General features: G+C 45.3%; 1 protein-coding gene across 1 annotated transcript; it reads left to right on the forward strand.

Annotated features, from left to right (window-relative positions):
• Positions 1-11: 11 nt before the first annotated feature.
• MPC2 (mitochondrial pyruvate carrier 2) lies at positions 12-17,512 on the forward strand. The gene is made up of 5 exons (XM_053312641.1): positions 12-506; positions 12,276-12,316; positions 14,472-14,556; positions 15,517-15,628; positions 17,300-17,512. Exons 1-5 carry the CDS (start codon positions 404-406, stop codon positions 17,343-17,345), a joined length of 387 nt encoding a protein of 128 aa, XP_053168616.1. The 5' UTR covers positions 12-403; the 3' UTR covers positions 17,346-17,512.
• The last annotated feature ends 2,116 nt before the right edge of the window (positions 17,513-19,628 follow it).

Consider the following 19,628-nt stretch of genomic DNA (forward strand, 5'->3'; position numbering starts at 1 on the left):
GGGGGGGGGGAGGCCGGGGAGAGACTGAAGCGGACATGTTTGTTTTGGGAGCCAGTTCCCGCAACATAAATACTGATGTCGCCATCTATTATCGCCTGATGACATGATCGTTATAAAAAATGGACGAGAAAATGGCCCGTAACAATGTCATCAACGCCAGACGATATGCCGGTAGTAGGAGCAGCCAATAGCGCGAAAGTCAGCTGTCCAGCCCCGCCCCTTTCTCCTTCAACGAGCAAATCGGGAAGAGCAAAGCGGGCTCGTCCTACCACCTCCTCGTATGCCCGCGCGAAGGGGGCGGGTGGTGCATTTTACTCTCCTCAGACTCAAAAGCAGAAGGACGGCGGGTCGCCGAGGGACGCTGTGACTCTCAGCCATCACCACCACTGTCACCGCGCACAGGATGGCGGCCGTCGCAGGGTTCCGCGCCTCCTACCATCGTCTTCTAGATCGCATCGAGCTCATGCTGCCGCCCCGGCTGCGCCCTTTGTACAATCACCCGGCAGGTATGGGAAGGAAAGGTCGCTGGCTGACTGGGGGTAACCTGTGGACAGGTGTGCAGATATGTACGAAGTGTGATCGTTTGGTCCCCGGATGCTGTTCACATGTCAAGGTCTGCTGCACCTTTTGATGCCCAATAGAGGACACTTCAGCAAGTGCCGTTTATTCTGCCGCATCACTTGTGTAGTGAAAAAGCTGCACATCTCTCTTGCAACTGGGCACCCTCTTCCCTCCCACACCACCCACCCTACTTACTCTAAGGTTCCTGGTCGGTGTCGGTTAATGCCAGAAAGAGTGTAAAATGTTAGATATCTCCTTGAGAACTCTTGTGAGGAGCTGATCTTTCCTCCTACAACATGAAGAGAGGAGCCTTTGAGAAAGTGTAAAGTGGAGGGTAGTAAACCCATTGGATTATTCCTGTTCAAATGTTTCTGTAACTTTTTAAAACTGAATTTAAGAGCCCTGGCTTAAATGACCCAAGGGTGGTCACACAGCTTTGATATGCTGCTTCCTCCTCTGGTTTATGATATAGGCGATAACAAAGGCTGTATAGAAGGCAAAGTTTTTTGTTTGTCCTTGTTACTGACAAAGGTGCTTTGGGAAAGACAGAACCTCTTTATCACTAGTGATGGGGAGAAAGCATATTCAAGTGAACTAGATGCAAAGAAGTGAGACACATGACACTGCCCACAATTCCTTCTGCTACACAACTATTAGAAATACAGGACAGCCACCCTCTGCAGCTGATTAGCCTAGAGCAAGGGTTTCCAACAAGGGGTACTAGTACTCCTGTGGTACTTGAAGGGCTCCCAGGGGCATGCAGAGTCCACCTGCTTCCCCACACTGCAGCCACACCATCTGTTCCCCCTCTGAGGATCTCTGCCCTCGGTTGTGTTCTGTTGTAGAACCTCTGCTCCTGATTGCTTGACTGTGTGCTGAAGCTCAGCATACCTTTCCCCTCAGCCTGACTGACAGGCTTCAGAAAATTAGCACTGAATATTCCCACTGAAATTAATGGGACAAGTAAACGTCTCCCATTAATTTCAGTGATATTCCTTATGAATATCTTAGTGTAGTTGTGAACCAGTGGTTGTAGTATCCTGTATCTTTAATTGTAACACTCTGATTTGTCGATTTGTGTTTTGAGACTGGATACTCCAGTCACTGTCACCTTAAGTGACACAGTGGGGAAATGCTTGACTAACAAGCAGAAGGTTGCCAGTTCAAATCCCTGCTGGTACTATATTGAGCAGCATTGATGTAGGAAGATGCTGAAAGGCAGCATCTCATACTGCATCTCTCATACTGCATGGGAGGAGGCAATGGTAAACCTCTCCTGCATTCTGCCAAAGAAAACCACAGGGCTCTGTGGGTGCCAGGAGTCGAAATCGACTTTCCGGCACACTTTACCTTTACTCCAGTCACTAGCTCACATCCAGATTAAGTTACTCATAAGTAGTCTTATTGAAATTATTGGGAGAAGTTTACTTCAGTGTCAGTGGGAGTGCTGTTGAGTAACTTTGTTTGAATGTAAGTTACACACTACCACACACACTACCTATCGGGTACCCAAGCTGAAGGTTTGCAGCAGGAGTACACTTGTTTTAAAAGGTTGGAAATCACTGGCCTAGAGGATACAGGCAGGGTTTCCTGGGTAGCCTAGGTAAAATTTGCAACTAATGGTTCCTTCTAAAATAGCATTCTTGTGAAGGAATACTCCTTAGGCTGCACCAGCTCTTTAGAACGTCTTTCTTATTCAGAATGTGCCCACTGCTGGGTTTTGTCCAGGGCTCACTTAAATCTAAATATGTCCCTTATGCCTGTCCCTCAGCAGCATTATTATTGTCGGGACCCTGAAAGGCAGGTAGGTAAAGTTCTGCTTCCTGTCATCCTGCTGAGTGACCAGCTGTGGTTGTCTAGAAATAATGTCTCTTCTTCTTCTAGCCCTCATCTCTGCTTCTTAGTACAACATTTTGTTAGGAGCATATCTTATGCAATTACAGTTTTTGAAGGAGAACTTTGTAGTGGAATGTGCCTTTAGCTTTTCTTTCCTAACAGTCCCAAACATTTATGGTTTTACTTGATATCTATCAGTTACAAAACACCAGCTACAAAACTGTACATTGTCATTTTTTGTTTCAAAATGGTCTAGAAGTTAGAGGTGGTTAGCTACATTCTCTTGCTAACACTTTTACTGGACAGAGTTTGTGAACAATAATCTCCCTTGCACTTACTCACTGAGGAAAAGGGAGGACTGTTAATAATCTAATCTTCAAGTATAATCCATTCTAAAACAAGCTACTGTTTATCTTTCTTTATCTGAAACTGACTTCCACAACTTCAGTATCTCGCCTGCAGCTTCTAAATTTTTTTGTAGCTGGCTGTATAAAAGGAGAAAAGCCAAAGTAAATAATCAAATTACTTTTACCTTTCCCAGTTTATTGGATGCAAATTAGGTTATGGTGTTTGGATTGAGAAATTGTCAGAATGTGAGCTGGTAGCTATTGCAAAATCAAATATTAACTGTACTTTAGGACTTGCCTTGCTTAATTGTGCGTGTTCAGTCTCAGCACAGCAAATCTTATTGCATCTGTTTTATGCTACTTTCTATTTCAAGACTCTGAAGAATCTCACTTTATGGGAAAGTTTATTAAATCTGGCAAAGTATTATGCCTGCTACATAGATAATACTGAGAAACTGAAAGTGTGATCTACTTGAAATCTCTGACCTGATGGTAAATAGATGTATTTTTAATCAAACGGCCTTACACAAGAAATAGACATCTGATTCAAAACTTGTCATGTCTAAAATGGAAGTTGAGATTCTAAATTTGAGTTTCCATAGTTGTGGAATTATGGAGAAGTACTGTGTCCCATGACTTGTGTCCAATTCAGACCAGGAGGTACCCATTCTCAGCTTGCCTCTGCATGATTCTTTAGGTGACCTTCGGCAAATTACAGTCATCCCTCCCCATCCATGGGTTTCCCAATCATGGTTTTAAGTATCCATGACTGGGAAATTGTGGCGGGTCTCGCCAGCCGCAATTTTTTGGTAATTTGGGTTGCCGGGGGGCTCATGGATGATTTTTAACTGTATTTTGCTGTCTTTTCACGACTGTGATTCCCCTAGCTCCCTGTTTCCCGTTGGTTTTAATGCCTTGCCAACCACAAATTCACCAATTGCAAGGTTTTCCTGGAACTGAACCCTCACAGTAGGCAAGGGATGACTGTACTTGCTCAGCTTCAATAGGGATACTATATTGAAGGTCACTAATATAGATATAATACTGACTTTACTTACCAGGCTATTCTGAGAATTCCTAAATGTGAAGTGTAATATATATGCTAACAAATTTTATGAAAATGTTGAGCAGGACTTCAAAGAATGGAGAGAAGATAAGAGACCAAATGAATGCCAAATGTTCCTTCCTTCCCATTTTGTGCAATATATCCTTGTTTTTCTAGAAACTGAATTATGCAATAATAATTGTGTGCATCTCTGAAAAGGTCAGTTCCAAGAAGCATTCCCTGTTGTTGAGGCATGCTTTCGAAATCCATGCCATGTAAAATACACATGTTGGCTTTCTGCCCTTGGTACAGGTCAGTTTGATGACCTAATTTGATAAGTGACATTTCCCCTAGAACACAAGTTTCAGTATCACAGTCATCTTACCTTTACTTCTGGTTTGTGAAGCACTCTGTGTAATTTGCAACTCTAGTTCTTATTCCAGTAGAGCAAGAAACTACTGGAATAAGAACTAGAATAGTTTTACACATAAGGAGGCCAGGAACCACAAATCCCCTTTGTGTGATTGCTGCTATGCAGCAGTGTTGGCAGCAGAAAGACATGACTTGCTGTGTCCTATTTGTTCTTTCTGTAGCTACTCTGAATAGACAGCTTTTTAGAATTCATGAAAAGCATCATGAATAATCAAGCCACCTCCTTGCAAGAAATGTGTAACTTGCACTGACTTTTAAGTATATTTAGGATGAGTGAGGTTCTCATCCTAAAATAGCACATAAATTACCTACGTAACCTGCAGATTAGTTTTTTACTTGCATTGATTCATTCTTGAAAAACTGGTGCTTAGCAATTAAAGATACATGGCTGACATACTGTTCAACATGCAAATGAAGTTGCACGAAAGTGCAGCTACTATATATATGAAATAGGTTCTATTTGTGCCATTTTTGTGCTTGTGCAACTGCACAAACATTACATTCCACCACATTGTGTAGCATGTCAGCCAGCTGTTCTTACCTTACATCACATCATTGAATACAGCAAGCAATATCTACCCCAACTTCCTGATACCTTTGTGCCTCAGCTCCTTTCACTTCGAGAGCTTTTTAATGAACCATATTTTGGGGCTGTTTACATTATGAGCATGATCCATTTGTACTGTAGATATTGCCTATGTGAAGAGGATGCTGAAATGGCTCTATAGAGTTCTTTTTCCACTCCCCCACGTACAAGTGTGAAAAATACTTAATCTATAAGCACTTGCCCTTTGTAGTTTAAGCATATCTAGCATTTTCATGAAAAGATAAACATACTTCTTAAGAGGGGTTCTCAAACTGGGGGTTAGGGATCCCTGGGGTGGGGGGCAGATCCCAAACCACTTAAAAGCATCCCAGACAACTTGGAAGGGAGGAGGGCAGGGACTTTACCCCACCTGTCCAAGGTGCAGAGATAGTCAGGGATGATGGGGGCAGATGGAGACAAAAGCCGATAATATTTGGATCCTACACTGCTCACAAAACTAAGGGCAGGTATAGCAGTGGCTGTTCTTTGGCTAACAAGCCAGGGGAGAGCTTCCTCTCGAGAGACACTCACTAGAGTTCATCTAGTGAATGGCCAAAGAAGTGTCATTGCTGTGCTACCCTTGGCTTTGTGTGAGCACCAGAGGATCCAGGTGGTTTATAGCTCCTGTCCGCCTCCCCATGCAGAGAGCTGGTCTTGTGGTAGCAAGCATGAATTGTCCCCTTTGCTAAACAGGGTCTACCCTGAATTGTATTTGAATTAGAGACTACACGTGTGAGCAGTGGAAGATATTCCCCTGAGCGGATGGGGCTATTCTGGGAAGAGTACCTGCATGCTTGCATGCAGAAGGTTCCAAGTTCCCTCCCTGACATCTCCAAGATAGGGCTGAGAGACTCCTGAATGCAATCTTCTGAAGCTGAATCCAAGCAAGATGGAGGTGCTCATTGTTGGGGGGCATAATCTGCAAGACGGTATAGAACTTCCTGTTCTGGATGAGGTAACATTATTCTCCCCCACCCCACCCCCGAAAGAACAGATTTGTAGCTTGGGAGTGCTCTTGGACATAGATCTCACTCTGGTGCCTCATGTTTAGGCTGTAACCAGGAGTGCTTTTTACCAACTGCAGTTGATTCAACAACTCTGCTCAGACCTTGAGGCAAATTACCTGAAAAGAGAGGTACAGTAATTGGTAACCTCCAGGTTGGACTACAGCAATGTGCTCTATGTAAAGCTGATATTGTACATAGTTAGAAACTTCAATTCAAAATGGTAGACAGATTGATCTCTGGGGTGATCACATTATGCCTGTTCTTCATTATGCCTGTTTTGCACATTATGCACTGTGCCACTATAGGAAGGGCAGCATATAGTCTGGCTGACTGCATAAACAATAAAATGTTGGAGAAGCCGCTGTCAGTCTGTGTAGGCAATACTGAGCAAGATGGATCAATGGTCTGACTTGGTAGAAGGCAGCTTTCTGTGTTCCAAAGAAGTTGCAGAAGCTCTTTCCTTTACGTTACTGTGCAAGCTGAGTACAAATAATTAAGTGAGAGCCATGAAAATACCAACTCCCTTTGCTTCATTCCTACTTTGTGAATCAGTTTTTAGCAGTTGCTGCTATAACTAGCAAATACCTAGTGAAAATAACTTGTAGCCCGAAATTAGATTGGCAGTCTCAGACATAAACTAAGTAGGAACAAGCAAACTCATCTTCATTTAAAAGGTAAATATGCTTTATTTATCTCTACTTAATCAAATCAATGGCTGACATCCTAACAAAGTATGGGTTCCTAACATCCATTAAACACTAGATCTGGGTCGTGATCCGTTGATACCATTAGAGTGGGTTCTGCACCTGCGTGCAGAGGCGTAACGATGGGGGGGCAGGGGGGGCACGTGCCCCCGGCGCCACCCCGGCAGGTCATGTGTGGGGTGGCAAAAAGTGGCTTCCCACCCCCCTGGATCGCCCACCGAGTGTGGCGGCGTGCGTGCGACGGCGATCTGGCTGTGGCGGGCCAGGCGGCGTTGGCAGCGGGTCGCCCGCGGCGTTGGCGATGTCCCGTACTAGTAGCGGGCCGAGCGGCGGCGCGGCGGATCACCTGCCGAGGACTATTGCAGAGCGGTGCCAAGCCTGCCTTCTGGCCCGGCAGAAGGCAGGCTCGGCGCCGCTCTGCAATAGTCCTCAGCGGGCGATCCGCCGCGCTGCCGCTCGGCCCGCTACTAGTACGGGACATCGACAACGCCGCGGGCAACCCACCGCCAACGCCGCCTGGCCCGCCAACGCCAAATTGCCGCCGCACGCCCGCCGCCGAATCGCCGCCACCGCCGGCGATCTCCTGGGGGGCGCCATGCCGCCACCAGGTATGTGGGGGCCGAGGGGGCGGCGGGGGGGGGCTCCCTGGGCGCCGTTTCCCCCCGATACGCCACTGCCTGCGTGGAAGCCTCTCGGTATCAAATTCTACAGCTCCTCTTCAGCGCCTGTGCCCCGCCCCACATGACCACGTGGCTATTTAAGGTGGGAGGAAGCGCAGGCACTTCAGTTCCTTTTCAACCGCCGTGGTGATCACTCATGATTTCTGCGGCTCCTTAGTATTGGTTCCTTGCTATTTCGCTATAATTCTACTACTGATTTTGACCACGGACCGTTTCTGACTCGTCTATTTGGACTTCTGATTTGGACTGCTTGATTATTGGATTGGCCTCGGACTGTTTTCTGGACCTGCTGTTGTGTGCCGTTTTCAATCGTCAAAGGAGTGGACAGATTTTAGGCTATTTGACCGCAGACTGTTTAAAGGAGTGAGTATGATGGACACACCTAAGGGGAAAAAGACATTCAAGCACTGCACTAAGTGTAAAGCGAAATTGCCCTCTCAGGATGGCCACAGTTTGTGCCTGATATGTTTGGAGGAGGCCCACTTAACCTCGACCTGCAAAATCTGCCAATCTTTCTCTAAGCAGACGAGGAGGAATAGGGAGCTACATTTAAGAGCAGCTCTGTACGATGACGCATTGTCCGCTCCCTCTACATCGGCTAAGTCTCCGCAAGGCTTGAGGGCCCTGGGCTCGGCCCAGTCTAAAATGTCTATGCCCACCGGTAAAACCCCTAAGTCCTTGAAAAGGCCGGGTGACAAAATGGCACCCACCAAAAAACGCGCCAAACAAATGAAGAAATTGTTAACCTCCAGCTCGACGCTTTCACCGAGCTCGGCTCAGGAGGTTGATGTTCATTCGGCATCGACAGCATGTCAAGCATCAAAGAAATCAGCTCCAACGCAACCCTCGACACCGCATTCCTCGGCATTGATGTTGATACCGAAAGAGACTGCTCCATCGATGTCGACAACAAAACCAGATGGAACATCAACGCCAAAGACGTCGGACCCATCGGCATCGATACCGACGGAAGCTTTGCCTTCGATGCCGAGAGACCCATCGACGGAGGCAGCAAGGAATGTTGCGTCGACTTCGATGCCTAAAATCCCGTCAGCCCGAGATCTGGGGCCTGCAATGACTCTGATCCGATCTCCATCGATGTCGAGGGATGGGGACCAGTTATCGACGTTGAACACACCCGCTAACATAACCACAGTGACTTCTCGATTCCGGGTCCCGATGACCTTCTCTCTGGAACAAGATGATCTCTCAGATGGGGAACCTATTCCTTTAGATCCTCTTCTAAAGATGCTTGATTCGACAACAGCTACCCCCTCAGCTTTCCATGGGTTTCCGCACTTGGATGATAGCGGGGCTCCCGTGTCAACCCCAGTTCCTGGGCTTCTAATTTCTACTCAGTTTGCCAATCCTACTCCTTGGCACACTTGTGGGTTCAGCCATGCCGTGTCACCATAGAAAGAAACAGCTTTACCAGGTGCGGCTTCGCCAGGAGTGGCATATGACTTCCATTGGTGGCCCTGTCGTCCAGGCATCCGGGTTGGGATGGCAAGACAGTCTTCTCCCACCCCTCCTGCAGAAGTTTCCTGAAGGGCCTCGCTAACCTGTGCCCGCCTATCCACAAACCGCTAGAACAGTGGAGTATCTCGCTAGTCCTATCTGCTCTGACTGAGCCTCCCTTTGAACCCATGCACTCTGCATCTCTGAAACTGATATCGTTGAAAACTGCCTTCTTGGTGGCTATCACAACTGCGCGCAGGGTGAGTGAGCTTACGGCTCTCCAGATGGATGTCCCCTACGGACGTTTCTACCCCGACAAAGTACTCCTGCAACCGGATATCTCCTTCTTACCAAAAATCGTATGGGACTTCCACATCAACCAGGATGTGGTGTTGCCCACCTTCTTTAAATCTCCCACTACACCGCTGGAAAAAGCTCTACATTCTTTAGATGTTCGCAGGGCACTTCTTTATTACCTTTCTAGGACCAAACAATTTCGGGCATCTAAGAGGCTGTTCATCTCCTACAAGGGAGAGAATAAAGGACAGACGTTATCTAGACAGAGACTGTCACATTGGCTAATGGAGACCATCCGTCTGGCATACTCTCTACAACAGATGCAGCCCCCAAAGACTATCAAAGCATACTCTACAAGGGCCTATGGAGCGTCAGCCACACACTTGGCTGGCATATCTTTTCAGGATATTTGTAAGGCTGCTACTTGGTCTTCGGAACAACCATTTGTCAAACACTACGCCATAGACCTGCGGTCTGCTGTCTTTAAAAGAGTATTACAATAAATCTACTGCTCCCTCCTCCTTATGGAGCTAACTTGTCTCCCACTCTAATGGTATCAACGGATCACGACCCAGATAAACAGGTTGCTCACCTGGTTACAGGTGAGCAACCTGTTTTTCCCATGCTGGTCTGTCATGCTTCCTAAGTGTGAGTACTCTTCTGCTCTTGTGCAAGAACACAAATACTTTTTAGAGCTTGCCTGCGCTCTGGAAGCTCTGTGCTAGAGTGGAAATATGTCTCCGTCAGCAATAGGTTTCTAGTCTACATATCATTAGTCAGGATGTCAGCCATTAGCCTTAAACTTTGGGAAAGGGGTATGTCATGTAACTTTACTTTATGGGATCACAGTATCAAAGCTTGAGAACCCATGGCTTAGGGGATTCAGCAAATATGCAAGAGCAAGCATGTGTTGCAAGTTACAATATTGACATTAATGGTATCTGATGAAGAATTATACAGTTGTAGGCCAACTATCTCAGCCCCCTGCTGGATGCAAGAAATCCAGAGCTTCCTCTTCAGCCTCTACTTGAAGACCGCCAGCTAGAGAGTGCCCATTCTCCCTTGGTAACTGGTACCATTGCTGAACTGCTCTTGCTATTAAGTCTCTCCTAATGTTAATCTGATCTCTCCACCACTTGCTTAGTTAAAGGTAGCCCTGCCCTTGGGGCAGCAGGGAACCAGTCTTTCCCCCTCTTCTGGGCTACATTCCTTCAGGTATTAGAAAAGTGCAATCATTCCTCTTACTCCACCACCACCCTGCACATATTTTTGTCTCTTCCAGGTTCTACTCCAAATGAATGCTATTGGTGCGCTAATCATGCCCACCATGCTTCACTGCCTCTCACTAAAATGTGGGGAAAGGAGCAAGAACCAGTCTTTAAAAGGACTAAGCAGTAGGGATGTGCATGGCTCCGAACCGGTCCGGTTTGGCACGGGGGGGTTGTAGCTTTAAGGGCGGGGGGTAGTACTTACACCCCCCGCCGCTCTTTCCCCTCCGGCGCTGTGGTTTTTGTAAATGTTTCTGGAGCGGCAGCGTTCCTCCCTGCCGCCCCTGCCCCCGTCATTAGCCTGCCAGAGCTTAAGTACGTTACACGCATACACCCGTTCTGGCGCGCGCGCGCTCCGTAGACATAACACATCGACCTGTGACATATATGGAGCGAGCGTGCGGCGGCAGCAAGTGCGCACGCACGCCGGAACGGGTGCATGCGTGTAACGTACTTAAGCTCTGGCAGGCTAACGACGGGGGCAGGGGCAGCAGGGAGGAACGCTGCTGCCCCAGAAACTTTTACAAAAACCACAGCGCTGGAGGGGGAAGAGCAGTGTGGGGGGGTTAAGTACCCCCCCCGCCCTTAAAGCTACAACCCCCCTCCATGCCGAGCCGCCGGACCGGCTCTGATCCGAACCGGTTCGGGCACATCCCTACTACGGTAAGCAAGTCTCCTTTCACCATGCAATATAACACAGTCCACTAGAGGGAGTGGTTATGGCTTTAGGTATATTTATTATTACTATTATTTATACATTTTATATCCCAGTCTCCCTCCAAGGGGCCCAGAGCAGTGTACTACATACTTAAGTTTCTCCTCACAACAAGCCTGTGAAGTAGGTTAGGCTGAGAAGCAACTGGCCCAGCGTCACCCAGCAAGTATCGTGGCTGAATGGGGATTTGAACTCAGGCCTCCCTGGTCCTAGTCCAGCACTCTGACCACTATACCATACTGGCTGTCCTTGAAGCAATCTGTAATCTAGGTTGTTGTGTTACAAATGTATTTGGCACTCTGCAGCTTGCAAAACATAGCCAGAGACTGGTTGGCTATAGTCGCACATGCCTTTGGCTTTTGTATGTACTATCCTGGACATATCAATGGCACTTTACTGCTAGACAGCACCAGCTTCTATAGAACCTGACCATCCATTAAAAGGTCAATTTATTGCAAAGCATTTTTGATTCTCTGAAAAGGAATGGCTTTGGAGATTATAGAAATTAACTCACTGCAATAGAAACCAATATTGTATTCTGGGTTTCCTTTAGTTACACCTGTAAGCACTTGTATCACTGTGCTTAATAAGCATATATCCAGTTTGATTTTGATGCTTCATCTGCAGTTTGAAAACATTTAATAGCCATGTTCTCCAGGCAATGCTAAAATGAAAGTATGAGAGCAGTTTAAACAGGCTGAACACCAGAAACCAGTGACCTTAATATCTATTTAAAGGTCAGCCTTCCATATGAAATAAATTGAGCACTTAAGAGCAGCATCATGAAAACACTGAGAATTATTATTGTAGATAAGGAATAACTGGTCTCACGTAACTACAAAAATTGGTTTGTAGCACTGGAAAAACAGCTATAGCATTCTCTTCTAGACTGCCCTATAACATGTGCCAGGGATGGTCTCTTCCACCACCACCCCTCCACCTGTGATAGGAGCCCATGGTGCTCATGGTAAAAAGATAGCTAGGTTTAGTTCACACCAGCTGTTTACAGTGAAGGAAGATTGCAACCGTGTCAGGGCAGGAGATGCTACACGTGTGTGTTTGCATTTCCTTCTGTACCCCATGAGGAACAACACATGACCTGTGCTGTAACTAATGAGCAAAGCATAACTTTACCCACCCCCAGGGTTTCTGGTAGTGCAGCAAGGCTATCGGCTGTCTTGACAACTCAATAATTCAGTGGTTTTATGCAAGTTGTTATATTACATGGTACTTAGAGCGACTTAAACATACCTTATTGCCTGATTTAGTTTTTCATACTTGTAATTCCTTAATTTTTACAGTTCTGTAGCTTCATACACTAATACGTTTTCTCTTACAGGTCCCAAAACAGTATTTTTCTGGGCACCTGTTATGAAATGGGTAAGTTGACCTGTTGGGCCAGTACAAAATGCATGTAACTCTCTAGTGGTTCACTAAAACATATAACTGGGCTATGTTACTGATGATATTTATCAGTATAATATAGTGACTGGAATGGCTTGCACTGATGAACAACCTTTTGTATAGTCAGCTGCTTTATGCTGCCCAAATATGGTTGGCCTGAAAGCAGAACTAGAATATTGTAAGGATGATATGGAGATTGAGCTAAGCTGAACAAGTGTCCTGTCATAACCATGTTGAAGTGGCATCTACTCCCTGATCAGTAATGTCAAGCTGCTGTGTATGACAGCTTTGTGGAAACAATGCATGTGTCATTAATATCTTCACTAATCAGTCAGTCAGTCCTTGCACTGCATGCTGATGTCGGTGGGTGAGAAAAAATCCACATGGGCATAGGAAGATAAGAACAGCCCTGCTGGATCAGGCCCAAGGCCCATCTAGTCCAGCATCCTGTTTTGCACAGTGGCCCACCAGATGCCACTTGAAGACTGCAGGCAGGAGCTGAGGGCATGCAAGTTATCCAAACCCCTCTTAAAGCCATCCAGGTTGTTGGCTGTCACCACATCCTGTGGTACAGAATTCCACAAGTTGATTATGCGTTGTGTGGGGAAAGTACTTCCATTTGCTGGTCCTAAATTTCCTGGCAATCAATTTCATGGGATGACCCCTGGTTCTAGTGATATGTGAGAGGGAGAAGAATTTCTCTTTATCCACTTTCTCCATATCATGCATGATTTTATAGACCTCTATCGTGTCTCCCCGCAGTTGTCTTTTTTCTAAACTAAAAAGCCCCAGGTGTTGTAGCTTTGCCTCATAAGAAAGGTGCTCTAGGCCCCTGATCATCTTGGTTGCCCTCTTCTGCACCTTCTGCAGCCACAGGCCCCATCTCCCTGGCAGTAGCTGCTGCAGTGACTCTAAGCTGGAGTGTTGAAGGGCAGCATGGCAGCCAGTAGTCTTCCTAGAAAGCAGTGTTCACCCTCTCCAGAAACATCTGCTCCTGCTTCTGGGAACAGCAGCCAGCAGACAATGTGAGCTCTCCAGCGCTGCAGAAGTGTAACCTCCACTCCAGCTTCCCTTTGAATGTGGACACTAAGGAAGTTGGGGAAAGGAGGGAACCTGCTTAGACAAAGCCACAGCCATGGCAAGCATGCTGCAGACAGGAGATATACTTTTTCTTTAAAGAAAAAGTAAAAATGCCTCAAAACATCTGCCGCCAGGCAGAACCCCAAAATAGTCTCTCATACCAGGCAGTCCTATCTGGCCGCCTTAGTCTTCTTTGAGACATAGCGCCTATGCTTGAAGTAATAGTTTTGGACATTTCATGTATGTGTGTGCCACTAATATTGGTTAGATGAATTTAAAACATAGGCTTTAGAGTTAAAACTCAGACATGAAAAAGGTTCCCTTTTAAAGCTTCCAATAGACTATACTTGTGCCAAGTCTTGCTATTACCAACTGGGAAATATTACCTTGCAAATATCAAACTTTTTAGAATCTGTGTCTTGCCTAAACTAAATAGATCCTTTAGCTAGGTGTGAGGCTTCTCTGGGATCTGTCATATGACTGGTTGCCTCTTCCTCTAGATTCTAGAGAAAATCTCTTTGCACCTTGTCAGTCATTACAGGTAGAGCAGTGTTACACTTACAGGCAGAGAACAATAAGCAACTCTTCTGCATCTATCCATAATTGTTAGAAAGTTGCTAATACCAGGGACCCACAAATACTCATCAGTGGCATTTTTTTTTAATCTGGCAAGCTTAGCACAGAGAAGCTTGCCTCCTCTTCACACTCATGCTGAGCTTTAGAAGTACTTGGAAAGCAGCAGCGTCTTCTTGCTGTTTCAGCTGCAATTGTACAAGCCACTACGCACACTGTAGCAGTTTAAGGATTAGTGTTAAGTGGCTCAGCCTGCTGTTAGACTTTACCTACCCTTCCATTCTCCTTCCTTTCTCACAACCCTTTTCTCTCAAAATTCACTGGAGCATGTAATATGTCCACAACTGCCTTTATAGGTATCTGGATTGTATAAAGTTACAGTACATGAGCTCAAACAGTGAAAGAGGATAACTGAACCATGAAGAAATTGCTATCATTTTTTAAAAAAATTAACGGGGACTATGCCTTCCCTTTACAGGGCCTGGTATGTGCTGGAATGGCTGATATGACCAGGCCAGCAGAAAAACTCAGCACATCACAGTCGGCGGTGCTAACGGCTACAGGTATGCATGTCCTCATGTTTTAGCTCATTAGCTTGTGATGAGCATTTAAGATCCGTTTAAACACACCAGATGTTTTTTAAATGTGTTCTTAAACACCCAAATGGATTTGAATTTTAAACTTTCATCTTAGATTGCCTGCCTTCAACAGAAAATCATAAAAATGGACATATGATTGAGGATGAGGGGATATTTAAGAAACTACTTTTCAGCTGATAAATATAAAATGTTGCCAGAAAGTGTAAAACAAACTGATTGCCTAAGTGTTATTGCTAAAAAGAGCTATGTTTATATACATATAAGCTAGTTGCTAGATCTTGAAATATTTTGTAGTCTGCTGTATGGTGATGCTATACTGCACAATACCTACATGGTTTTCATTTACTGCTATAATGTTTTAGTCTTTGAGAGATTTTCTTGGGCTGGGAGTACAACACTCCAGCAGTTTTGCTAAATTTTGTGGCACTAATTGCACGGATAGCCCAAATTTGTAGGATGAGAATCCTAGACATCAGATACCTCCAGGGTGATCTTGTTGAGCTTGCACTGAATCAAAGCCCTGTCACAGATGGCATGTTCGCTGCAGGTTGCCATTGCCCTTAAGAACATGGAGCTCTTTCCCTACCCATTCAGGCTATAGAGAAACCTGCTTGCTTTTATAGATCCAATTTGCTCATCACAACATTTACATGGTGAGAAATCCCAATGGTTCTATTAGGACTTGCTTCCATGTAATGCACTTTGGACTGTGATGCTAGTTCAGTGTTGCCATCTTCCATTTTGTAAACTCAGCAGGGGGAAAATATGGAATAATTGATAATGGGGTCATCAATAGCCACATGTGCACTTTCAGAGCAGAACTGCAAGTACAAGCATGAGGTCCTGTGGCTTGTTTAGATAAGATTTGTGGTTCTTAATCAGATACTGATTTGTAGTGTTAAATCTCTCTCTCTAATCCAACAGGCCTTATCTGGTCAAGATACTCTCTAGTTATTATTCCTAAAAACTGGGGTCTGTTCACTGTTAACTTCTTTGTTGGCTGTGCTGGTGGTTCTCAGCTGTACCGTATCTGGAGGTAGGTATTACAAGCAGTTTTGACTTATTCCAAAGACTGGCCCTTTTGTCTTTTCACTAGGGTAGCCATCTTTCTTGGCACGGCTCCTGTGCTTTAGCACTACATTAAAAAATTCAGAAGATGCCATGTTATGCAGAAAGGATCTGGGGGGAAAGCTTCACTTTTTGAATTTCTTCCTGTCGTGCTATTCAAGGCACAGAAGCTGAAATAAGGTTGGCATCTTTGCTCCCCTGGCAGTTGCCCCATCCCTTTGTGCTGTATCACTTGTGCCCTGGTCCAAGCTATCATGTTTGCTTGTCAGTATTCTTAAGGCTGCCTGATACAGTGTGTGCTTTCAAAAAAACCCCAAAACACACACACACACATTTTACCTGAGTTTATATTCTACTGTTCAAACCTCAAAATCCCACTGGATATACCTGCCCGGCCCCTAAACTTTTCTGTCTCATCTTTTCCCCTGCACTAGCATGTATTGACTGGATCAGAGTTAAACTCAAACATCCATTAGCAATTATCGTGGGATGGTTACAAACCCTTAGGAAATCTGAGCCTTGCCTGCTTGTGTTGAATGTTGGTGGCTTTCTGGCTGCTGTCCAGCTTGAGCAGGAGCAGCAGCTGTTCTGTAAGGTCATGCAGGTACACAGCACAAACACAGCTTAACAAGGAAAAGAAAGACTGGCCCTCCTGCCAGAACTGTTGTAGTGTAGATGTGGAAGATTTGGGGTTGGTCTGCAATATTCTTCTCCTCCAGTTGCTGTACTAAATATAGTCTTCATATGCTTCTCTCCCCACTGAATACAATATTAAGATAAAGCTCTGAAGGAGCTTTAATTCAGCTGTCTGGAAAGGCAGATGTGCTCAGTGGGCGGAGAGCTGGTCTTGTGGTAGCAAGCATGACGTGTCCCTTTAGCTAAGCAGGGTCCACCCTGGTGCATATGAATGGGAGACCTGATGTGTGAACACTGTAAGATATTCCCCTTAGGGGATGGAGCCACTCTGGGAAGAGCATCTAGGTTACAAGTTCCCTCCCTGGCATCTCCAAGAGAGGGCTGAGAGAGATTCCTGCCTGCAACCTTGGAGAAGCCGCTGCCAGTCTGTGTAGACAATACTGAACTAGATGGACCAATGGTCTGACTCGGTATATGGCAGCTTCCTATGTTCCTGTGATCATCCCACCAATATCTTACGTGACTACTTGACCTTTTATTTCTTTACCTGTTTGTTTGCATCTGCAACCCAACTAAAAGTCCATTTAGGTCACATCTGTATTTCCTTGGACAGTCAAGTCCAAAGCATACTATTCCAACTGAGAATATTACAGTTCTAATCTAAAGCTTTCATCAACTGATAACAACACTAATGCTGCAACTATCTTAACTGCAGTTTAAAAATTTGTATCTGAACATCCTCATTTATAGGAAGACATCAAGGCTGTATGCTTTCATAGCAAAAGACAGACATGGATTATGATGGCAAAAGTAGAAGTTCTCTGCAATCTCGCCATTCTCCTTTCTGCTTATCAGCATAGTTATTCTCACCTGTATTCAGTACATCTTCATGAAAGTTAGGTCATCTTAAACAAACACTTAAATTACAGGCTTGTAGCTCCTGTGTCCTCCTGAGGAAGGGTAGCCTGGATGGTAGAAGTAATTATTTATTTTCTTCTGACAGGTACAACCAAGACCTGAAAGCCAAGGAACAAGAGAATCAAAAGTAAAAAGCCCAGATCAATTCTTCACATCTCAACTTCCCAAGGAACCTAGCTCCAGTCTTGTGTAGCTGTCCAGTGTGAATTTTTACTAAACCGCTAGAGCATGTTTTTCTATTAATTTGGGAAATAGTCTCTTTACATTGAAATAAAACCTTCAGATAGAAGTAAAAGAATGTCTTTTCACATGATGCATGTATTAAGAGCACACTAGTAAGATTTTACTATAGTCTAATCCGAATATTACTATTCAGTTCTGTCAGATGCCTCAATGAGCAATCCAGATTAAAATATTTGTGGCATGGGAATAAACTCAATATTCCCTACAGCCACTGGCATTTGGGCAAATAATGCCAAGGTTTGTGTAGTACACAGATCAGTATTAACTACTGCTTCCAGGGTCTTGTATTTCATCTGATACTAGTTGTGTATTGGAAGAGGGAGGACTTAAGTGCTAATTTAATCCTGTGGTATTGGGCCATATAGTTGGTTTTTGACAATTCTAGATATACCTTTTATACAAAACCTATTAGATATCTATAGATGTACAGCCAATGAAAGTGTAGATATTAAGCTAGTTAGATACTTGAATTGTTTATGCTTAAGCCTATTCTGGGAGGAGCAGAAGCAGATTCAGGGAGGTAAGCAAGCTTTTCTACACAAAACAACCCGAAACTAACAGGAGAGAGGGAGATTAAGGGGTGGGTTTCTCTTTAAGGGAGAAGTCCCAGTATGGTGGTTGTTGTTTGCCAGGGCTAGCTTTGGGAGCTGTGTGTCATTTAGTAGTTTCTCTCTGCCTGGAGAGGAATAGAGAGAGGAATCAGATAGGGCTGTAGTGAGTCACAGCTGGTGGGAGGGGACACATTCCAGTTTCAGTTTGAAGCCTACTCTCTATAAAAGAGGTGAAGGCCAGAGAGCTTAGTGAACAGGGATAGCAAACAGGGCATTGGAGTTTTGCGTGGAAGTGTGTGGGGGAGCCTGAAACAAGTCCCCTTGATCACAAGGAGTCCAGTAAGAAGAAAAGGTAGGTACTATTCCCTCCTCCATAATCTTGGGCAAGGAAGTTGAAACTGTTAAATAGCTGACCAATACAGCTAAGACCTAACTGTCTAATAATATCCAAATACTCTAAGCAGCAAACAAAAGCAGTTATGAAGATAGAAAGCCAGCACAGGAAGGGGCACTTCCCAGTGTATTGCACAGAATCTCATATATGGCTATTTGCTCCATGGGCAGAAGTCATAGGTGTGTGCTCAATGCAAGGAGCTCCTGGCTCTCAGGAAACCAGTTTGTTTCCTCAAGCCCAAGGTGGCGGATCTGGAGAAGCTCAAGAGAGACAAGAAGGTATGTAGATGAGACCTTCAGGGATGTAGTAAAGACATCCCACTCAAAGGCTGATAGCTCCTCTGCTGTCAGAACATGAAGGTCTCGGAAGGAGGACATCAGTCTGAGGAAGAGGGAAATGCTCCTTTAGAAGGGACCCCTTCCATGGATGATGAACCCATATTCCCTTGCTCAGGGGAGACTAATCTGAGGGTTGGGGACTTCCTTGTAATGGGCGATTCAATCAGAGGTATAGAGAGATGGGTCTGTGACCCATGTGTAGAACACACGGTGACTTGCCTGCCTGGTGTGAAGGTTGCTGACATCACGTGGCATCTAGATGGGCTGTTAGGCAGCGCTGGGGAGGAGCCAGCTGTTATGGTGCATGTTGGCACCGATTATGTGGGGAAATGCAGTTGGGAGGTCCTGGAAGCCAAATTTATGCTGATAGGTAGCATATTGAAGTCCAGAACCCCAAAGGTAGCATTCTCTGAAATGCTACCTGTTCCATGTGCAGGGTCAGCAAGATAGGCAGAGATGAGAGGTCTCAATGTGTGGATGACACTGGTGCCAGGGGGAGGGGTTTAGATTTGTTGGGCACTGGGATATATTTTGGGGCAAGAGAAGCCTGTACAAAAGGGATGGGCTCCATTTGAACCAAGATGGAACCAGACTGCTGGCACTTAAAAAAAGGTTGCAGAGCAGCTTTTAAAAGGGGAATAGCTGACAGGAGCTGGGCAGTATCCAGTTAGGCAAATGCCACCCCTTAAGGTGTAAGGGTGTAAAAATCAGATAAAACAGAAGGGGACAGAGTAAAACCATATAAAGAGTAGATAGAAGGCTGTGCTACCCGGTCAAAGAGATAAAAAGAAAGACAGCACACACTAGGTAAGAGATTCAGCATATAGGTGCTTATATGCCAATGCCAGAAGCCTCTGAACCAAGATGGGTGAGCTGGAGTGCTTGGTT

Source organism: Hemicordylus capensis, chromosome 3 (assembly GCF_027244095.1).
Source record: "Hemicordylus capensis ecotype Gifberg chromosome 3, rHemCap1.1.pri, whole genome shotgun sequence".
NCBI lineage: Eukaryota > Metazoa > Chordata > Lepidosauria > Squamata > Cordylidae > Hemicordylus > Hemicordylus capensis.

Coding starts and splice junctions, on each gene's coding strand:
- MPC2 (XM_053312641.1), top strand. CDS start 404: ATGGCGGCCGTCGCAGGGTTCCGCGCCTCCTACCATCGTCTTCTAGAT. Junction 507..12,275: donor TTTGTACAATCACCCGGCAG/GTATGGGAAGGA, acceptor TTTCTCTTACAG/GTCCCAAAACAGTATTTTTC. Junction 15,629..17,299: donor CAGCTGTACCGTATCTGGAG/GTAGGTATTACA, acceptor TTCTTCTGACAG/GTACAACCAAGACCTGAAAG.